General features: G+C 51.3%; 1 protein-coding gene across 2 annotated transcripts in view; it reads right to left on the bottom strand.

Annotated features, from left to right (window-relative positions):
• Nucleotides 1–7,583, bottom strand: part of PHF12 (PHD finger protein 12) — a 31,801-nt gene extending 24,218 nt beyond the window's left edge. The window contains exons 1-2 of one of the 2 annotated variants that reach the window (XM_053995436.1): nucleotides 7,258–7,583; nucleotides 6,755–6,936 (exon numbers count right to left, since the gene is read on the bottom strand). In XM_053995436.1, the coding sequence (XP_053851411.1) occupies nucleotides 6,755–6,936; nucleotides 7,258–7,323 (248 nt within the window). In that variant the 5' untranslated portion in view covers nucleotides 7,324–7,583. The remainder of the gene's footprint in view (nucleotides 1–6,754; nucleotides 6,937–7,257) is intronic. The other variant, XM_053995437.1, reaches the window with a different exon arrangement.
• Between the last annotated feature and the right edge of the window lie 378 nt (nucleotides 7,584–7,961).

Genomic DNA, 7,961 nt, shown 5'->3' on the forward strand with positions numbered 1-7,961 from the left:
GAAAAGCCAGCTCTGACAATCTGTGTCACAAAAATCACAAGTCTAGCCAGTAACCTGACGTGGCAAGGTGCTTTTTGCTTACACTCACTTCTTTCATACCCCTGTAACAAAGCCATGTTATATCCCCAGATACATTTGCATTTTCACAAGTCCAAGAGAACTTCCTGACTGGTTTAAAAAAACAAAATGGGTACATCCTTCTCACATGATTTATATTCCAACAGACAGCACTTCCTAAATATTCACTGTCACACTTGCTTTTAGGGAGATACACCTCTTTCCTACTCTGGAAGTAACTGCTCCCTTTCTCCACAGCAGATTCCTGCTATTTGATAGTGACTCAAGGATTAAGAAAGGCTGTAGAGCACAGGAAAAACTCAAGAACCTGACACATACCAGTGAGTCAGTCTAGCAACAAAAGCAGTTTAACATCCACTGGTGTGGGTCAATAAACAGAAGAATTTATGTGACTGTTGAAAAACTGTTTCAGTATTGATGTTACAACTGAAATTTCAAATTGACTCAGTCTTACACAGGGAAACACAGGAGTCCTGCTCTCCTGCAGGTGTTCCTCACACCACCACAACAGCACCTACAACCCAAAAAGACCCTTTTTGGGAGGAAGGAAATGCCTGTTTGGTCCTGATTCTTACTAAAAATACACAGTTCTGTCACTGACAACTGCACAGAGGCACTCCCCACCCGGGGTGTCCTTCACACCCATGGTAAGAGAAGTACAGCCGGATGTCAGACATGCCAATTACCACCGCTTCCCTTTTAGTACACCACCTAAACAACACCGTGAAATGGAGAGAGAGAGAGAGGAAAGAATTATGAGCTTTATAAGATCTTGTGTAATAAACACAGTAGTCCCCCATTCCCAACTATCAGATCTGCTGGCGGCAGTACAATCTTAACAACACTGAGCTTGTATGTGATAAAAAGACATAAGGCAGCTAAAGGAAGGTGAATATATTTACAAGATAGTGCCAAGATCTCCATAACAAACAGTCATTAGCAGATTAGTATTATGAATCTAATCCAATTAAGAATTTCCTTTGCAAATGCCTGGAGGAGCTGGAATTCCTCTGGGAAGACCTTTCCATGTTGTGAAAAGCTCCCATGAGTCATGCCTGCAGGCTGACATACCAGGAAAGACCAGCTCTGGAGCAGCAGGAACAAAGCAGTGAACCCCACCTCGAAGCAAACCGCTGCAGCCTCCTGCTCCTGAAGAGACAACTCAAAAATGGACCTCACAGCAGCACAGAAAAAAGATTTTTCAGTTCCACAAGTCGTGATCAACATAAAACTGGCACTTTCCTAAGCCAAGGTACGAAACCACGGAGGATTTTCCTTGTTCACAGTCTTCCACTGTGCCATTTTAAACAGCTTTGGAACAATGCAGGTGTTTGATGAGAAACCAGTCCATGAAGCAACCACATCTTGAAGGCAAAGCCTAAGTTAAGTCGCTAAACATCCCCCTCCTCAACTTTGAATCCTTGACTTTAGAATCCCAAAGCCATGCCCCTGTCATTCCACACTGATGTTGGGAACCGCAGCAGAGACCCACGGTTCAATCCAAATCCCCAGTTCTTGCCCACAGTGCAAAATCTGCTCACACACAGTTTAACACGAGCAACATCCACACACCCAGGTGAGAGTGGTGATTTGCAAGTCACCCAATCACGAGTTCCTCAAATTCTTACTGTGAATGATTTGCTGGAGCCCTCAGCTGAAGTCCATAGATTTAGGCTGACCTTATCTGCCTTTGCACAGAGAGATTTAGGACAAAATAAGGAGAGTGAAAAATCTCATTGGTACAACTTTGCTGAGCAGAGCTGCCAAGACTGATCATGTTACCACATCTGCAGGCGCACACGCAGCGACCCTCTGCTGCCAGAAACCCAGTCAGGGCAATCACTTCCTCCTGCCTCAGGATCCAGCCTAGGCTGGCCCCAAGGCTCCCAAAATATCAGAACCAGAGATACATAAAAACGAAAGTTGAGGTTTTTTTAAAAGCACATACTTAAACCAATATTGTTTTAACAAAGTATCGGTTAAGATAGATACATTTATATGTCAGGAACAGAACAGCTTACTCTGACCTTCAATATGCAATCACATCAACATTAAAGTAGGGGTTTGCCACTCATTTACTGTTAAAAAAACCCAAACAAACAGAAAGCCTCATAATAAAAACTGCCTCCACTTAAAATGACAAGCTTTTTTGAAGCTGTGATGCAATTTGATGTACTGAAACCCATTCTTAGTCACTATTAGGCAAGAAGTTTGCCTCTCCAGCATCTTCCTGGACATCCTGCTACTCCTTGCAGCAGGAGATGCCTCAGACCATTCTAAGATTCACCTGAAACACCCGAGGCAGCCCAAGATGACCAGTAAGGGAAGGATTAACTGAGACAATAGACTGGCCATTGTTTTTCTCCACTCACAGACTGCATATTCATGTAAAAACCCAAAGCTAGAACGAATGCCAAAGATAAAGCAGGGCATTTTAGATCGAATAAGGTGAGGAAAGAGTTATGGATGTCCTACCAGCCAAACACAACTTTTTTCCACTCTTTGTTCGAAGCACTAAAACAATGTGACTCATAGAAAATACCAAAACTCTAGCTTAGCTTCCTCTGCTGCACTTTGCAGCTCTGTTACTCCTGTTCTTCGACACCAGCACTTGGGTGAAGACTGCCAAATCGGAGGGGAAATAAGCCAAACACTGCAAATGTAAACACAAGGAGGTGTTGCAAAAAGTTTGATGGAGGTAGCAGCCCCTGGTACGGACAGAACACACTTCTCCCAGCACAGCAGTGAGGAAGCCCAGCTAGGAGGAACCTTTTTTGCTGAGCAGTGCCACAAAACTGGCACTGTCGTTTACGTAACTGGTGAGCTTTAAGGGACTGAGGTCACTCTGCCATGCCAGCAGAGCTGCACAGCCAGCGGCATGAGATTTTTACAAGAGGGACTTGAACCGCAGCATTCAGCGAGGTTTGTGCTTTTGGGCTCCTCCAACCAGAAACTCGGGCAGGGAGACTTTAAAAAAAAAAACAAAAAGAGAGAGAAAAAAAACAAACACAAAACTGTTCTGTGTTGGTTCTCCCTCCTGTTGTCACTCCCCTCCCCCAGCTTGTTAACTAAACTTTTCCTCTCCCGGGGATCTTTCTAATCCTTCGTAATGAATTTGCAACATCAGTCACTTTACAAACCCGCTTCAATGTGAATCAAGTTTACTACAAGCTCAAGAAAACACAGGGAATTCTAACAATCACATTGCCAGGAGGAGGATATAAATGGGAAAGAATAGAAGTAGCACTGGAAAATTGGTTTTCAATCATGTAAAGAAGGAGTGTGCACCATCCCTGGGGGCCTGGGCTAAGGCAGAACATCAGGATGGAAATGCACTCTGCACTGTTACCCAAAGCAGCAGATTGTGGGCAAACAGTAGAACCAGACACCAACTTCAGAGCTAAAAAACTGATGTCTTGTTTTCAAGAATTGCTAGGGACCCAAAAAACCTCTCTCTGTAAATTCAAACCTGAACAGAGTCACCTGACCATGATATTAATCCAAGTATGTTGAAACTAAGTATCTGGCATGGATTTCACACTTTCCTGTATCCCTCCCACCAGGCCAGTTTATCTCCAGCCAGGCTGGAATCCTCCGGCCCCTCAGAGCACCCACAGCAGCTTGACACTGAACTAGTGACTCCAAAATGGAGTTGTGGGAAAAGCTGACACCCCAACAGATGAATTGGGAAGTCACTTCCACCCACGTTAATTCAGGAGGAGCAGTCGTTCCACGGTGTACCAACAAAACTTGTTATTTACCACCTCAGATGTGTAATACTATCAGACTCCGAAAGTTTCGGGAGTTTTGGCCTCCGCCTTCTGTTTTCCACAGAGTACGACGGGTTCAAGTGCTAAACTAAAGTTAAGGCAAAGTGCTGAAGTTTGAGGGTCACACACCTAGCAAAGCCAACTTCCTCACTACAGCTTTAAACAACTTGATACAGAAGAACCCTCCCTACACAGGAAGGAGCAACACGAGTTCCTGGGAAGCTGAGCTGGGTTTGTCTCCAGCTGACTGCATGGCTTGAGCCAATCATACCCCTGAAAATCCTTTTCTTTTGCAATATGGCCTCTCCCAGACAGCTGTATGGAAGCTGATTACAGCTGTAATCAACTGATCACAAACCCTAGGCCAATTAAAAGCTACATTTTTTGTTATGCCATACTGATAATAAATTCAACCTGGTACTAAAGCAGGTTGAATAAATATTCACAATAAATATTCAGAGAACAGGTAAGCTGTTGACACAAATCAGTTAAGAGTGCTCCAGCAGGGCTATTCAAGTGACTTAAACCAAGCCTTCCAATACAGCTACTATTCTTTAAATAAAAAAAAAAAAAGGAGGCAGAAAGGAAGTTGCAAGTGCTGCCTTTATGCCTAAGTTTATATCCAGAATGGAAGTTTACTTTCAGCAAAGTGTAGGAGGTAATGGGAAGACACACGAAAACAAAGCCTGAGCATCCCTTTGAGACAACCTAGGTCACCTGAAGGCCATAGCCAAGGGTCCAACAAAGGTTCAGAAGGAAGGAGACAGAACCAGGCCGAAGCTGGAGGCCTTCAGACAAAGCCTTTCCACCCTGTGCCACCTCCCACAGCCACTGTCAAAGGGATTGCTTGAGAAACCACAGAAGAGGCAACAAATGGAGTGAAAGAGAGTATTTAGAATTGCTCTTTCATTTCTGTTCTGAAGAGTGACTAGTTAGCCAAAGATACATATATATTTTTATATAATATTTTTATATCAATTCATATACAATTGTAATGCAACTAACTCAGGTACAGTGAAAGCTTTTCAGGTCTCTGATTTACCTGGTTGTTTCCTACTCACTAATTACAAAAACAACGCCAACTTAAGCCATGAAATTTAGGCACGCACAAAGTGGTCTCATTTATGGTCAGACTTAGCTAGGATTCAGAATTAACTCTGCAGCCTTAGGCACAGCTCTTCCATCCCAAAATGTGAAGTTTCAGCCTCGCTAGGAGAACACTCAGGATGCGTTCGGCTGCATCCGAAAGCAACTACGCCCGGCAGAAGGAAAAAACCACCCTTAAATTAAAGCTCATCAAGGACACTGGATGGAAAATAATGATAATTACTATCCTGCTAGTAAATATTAGAGGATCTGCACTACCACCAGTAGCACTTCCTCAGGGTAGGAGGGATGATGTCATGGCTGCATGCTACAGCATTGTCGGGTTTGCCTGGCTACACGCTGCTAACGGGACACTCCCTACAGGACTGTGACCGCACACTCAGCTTCCCTGCTATCAGCAACCAGTTTAATAAGTGTTCTGAGACCCTCAATTAGCACAGAAATGCAGAATAGCCAGCAAGCAAATGAAAATCAGAAAAAAAGCAAGAAAAAAAGAAACCAACAGAGGGAGGGAAAAAAAAGCGCAGAGGAGACAGCTGTAACAGGGTGGCAAACAAAGCTCCAAAGCATGAAAGAGAGAAAGGAATGTGGTTAAAAAATCTTCCCTAAGGAAGAATACTCTGTATTCCCAAGCTCCAGCTGTTTGACTTGCCCCGCTCCCTCCTCCACTCCATTATCCACTCTGGCTGTGCTAATTTAACACAAACCGCCTGCCTGTGTCAACTGTTGAAAGGGGGGATTTCAGGATGTATCCAAGCCCCGGGTGCAGAAAAAGGAAAAAACTTTGGGGCGGAAAGTTGAGGTGCTTTTGGCGTGGTGTCGCTTTGTGCCGGGAGAGCTTGGGAAGCTGTGAGGGAAGGCAGCAAGAGCCCATCCTGCTGCAGCCTCCAGCACCTCGAGCTCTACCACCGCTTCCACACGCACCTCGACTCCCAGCCGGCAGCCAGATCTGCATGCAGAAAGCTCTGCCTTCACCAACAAAGCCACACAACTCCCAGCAAGAGCACCCGGCAGCCCCCCAGTTCACGGCAGACACCCCCACGGATGAGACAAGCAGGTCGCAAGAGCAAGGAGGAAGGGAAAAAAGGAGGGAAAGGAATAAAACCGGCCAACGTTAAAGTCTGGAGGCCTGGATTTCCACGGGGAAGGTATTTTCACGTTTGAGATACTGTGGGGAGTGTTGCGAGGGTTTGGAAGTCATATATGCAGCCAAAATGGCGCTGAGAATAAAAATATAATTTAAAGGAAGGTCGCCATATTGTAAACAGTGAGGCAGGGAGACACAGAGACAGCAACCTCCATTATTCCCAGCAGCTGCAGCAGCACGGAAGCGCTGGGAACGTCAGGCCTGGTGCGGAGACGCCGCCAGGGCTTCCCCCTCTCCAGCCAGGGCCCTCCGGAGGGTCTCCCGCAAGCCAGGCACCCTTGGAGAGGGGGGAGGTGGGGAAGTTTCCCGCTGGGGAGGGCGAAAGGCCGGGCAGGGGCAGCACCAAGGCAGCCAGGCCGCGCAGCCAGCGGCCTCGCTCCTCCTCCAGGCCTCTCGCCCGCTGCTCAGCACAAAAAGAAAGGAGGAGGGTGGACCCCCAACCCTCCAGAAAGCAGCCAGGGGAGGGTTCACCTCGGCCGCTGTGGATTAGTCTGAGGAGGGATGGAGCCAAGCGGGGTTTGCACCTCCTTTTTGTTCCTGTCTGCTCCAGCCGGCCCCACGTCCCCCCCTCCCCGGGACCTAACGGGAAGCGGGAGCGGCCGGAGGGAAGGTGCTCCGGGCAGATCCGGAGGGAGAGAGCGCCAAGCCTTACCAGCACTGGAGGTGGAAAGCGGCGGGGCAGTGATCGCAGCACAGCAGATCCCCTCCTTCCTTGCAGCTATCGCAGCTATCGTGGTTAGTGGCCCTGCCACTTCGCCTGGGCTCCTTCTCGGGCCTCCTGCTCTTCTTCTCCCCATCTTCGCTCTTGGGGGGAGCCAGGAGGGCCTGGATTTGCTGCACATGCACACACAGACAGAGCGGGCTCTGAGGGGCTGCGCGGACCCTGACCCAGCGCCCTTCTCCCCGAGCCCACCGGGGGGACAGCGACCCCGAGCCCTCCGGGAGGGGGTCGCGGGGGGGACAGAGCCCCGGCCGAGCCCGCCCCGCCCGCCCAGTGTCCGGCAGGGCCTCTCCGGGGGCCGGGCGAGCTGCCTCCGTCCCTCCGCACTTCCTTGTAAGGCCACGGGGCTCCGGGCTGGGGGGGTTCCCTCGCCATCTTGCAGCCCCACTGTCCCCCCCCCGGTCCGGCCCCCCCCGCCGCGTCCCGGGCCTCACCTCCATCAGCCCCCCGGAGGTGTCCAGGTCGTAGACGATCGTCTTGGTCTCCATCTTCTCCCACATTCATCCAGCCCAGGAGCGGCCCCGAGAGCCCCCCCCGGCGAGAGGGAGCGAGTGCGGCGGCCCCTCAGCGGCGGCTCCGCGTCGAGGCGGCGGGGCGGGGGGGGGGGGGGGCGCGGCGCGGCGGGGGCGGGCGGGCGGCGGGGCCTATCCCACGGGCCGCTGCGGCTTGCGCGTCGTCCTCCTCCTCCTCCAGCCGTGCCCGGGGGCGGCCACGGGGGGCCCGACGCCCGCTGCCATTGCCGCGCAGGGGGTGGGTGGGTGAGGGAGGGAGGGGGCGGCGGCCCCGCGCCCGCCGCGGCCGCTCACGCACCGCGCACGCCCCGCGCACAGGCGGCGCCGACGCTCCGGGCCCCGCGCGCACGCGCACTCCGCGCCCCCGCCCCGCCCGCCCCGCGCGCCTGCGCGCTCCGCGCCGCCTCCCGCGCGCGGACCTGGCGCGGCGGCGGCGGCGGCGGCCGGGGGGGGCGGGGGGGCGGCGGGACGCACGCGGAGCCACCGCGCGTGCGCGAAGCGCCTCCCCCCCTCCGCGCGGCTCCGCCCCGCCCCGCCCCTTCTCCGCCCTCTTCTCGCGCAGGCGCGTGGCGGCCGTCACGTTCCAGCGAGCGGGCGGGGCGCGCGGGGACGTCAGTGACGTAACG

Source organism: Vidua macroura, chromosome 20 (genome assembly GCF_024509145.1).
Source record: "Vidua macroura isolate BioBank_ID:100142 chromosome 20, ASM2450914v1, whole genome shotgun sequence".
Taxonomy (NCBI): Eukaryota; Metazoa; Chordata; class Aves; order Passeriformes; family Viduidae; genus Vidua; species Vidua macroura.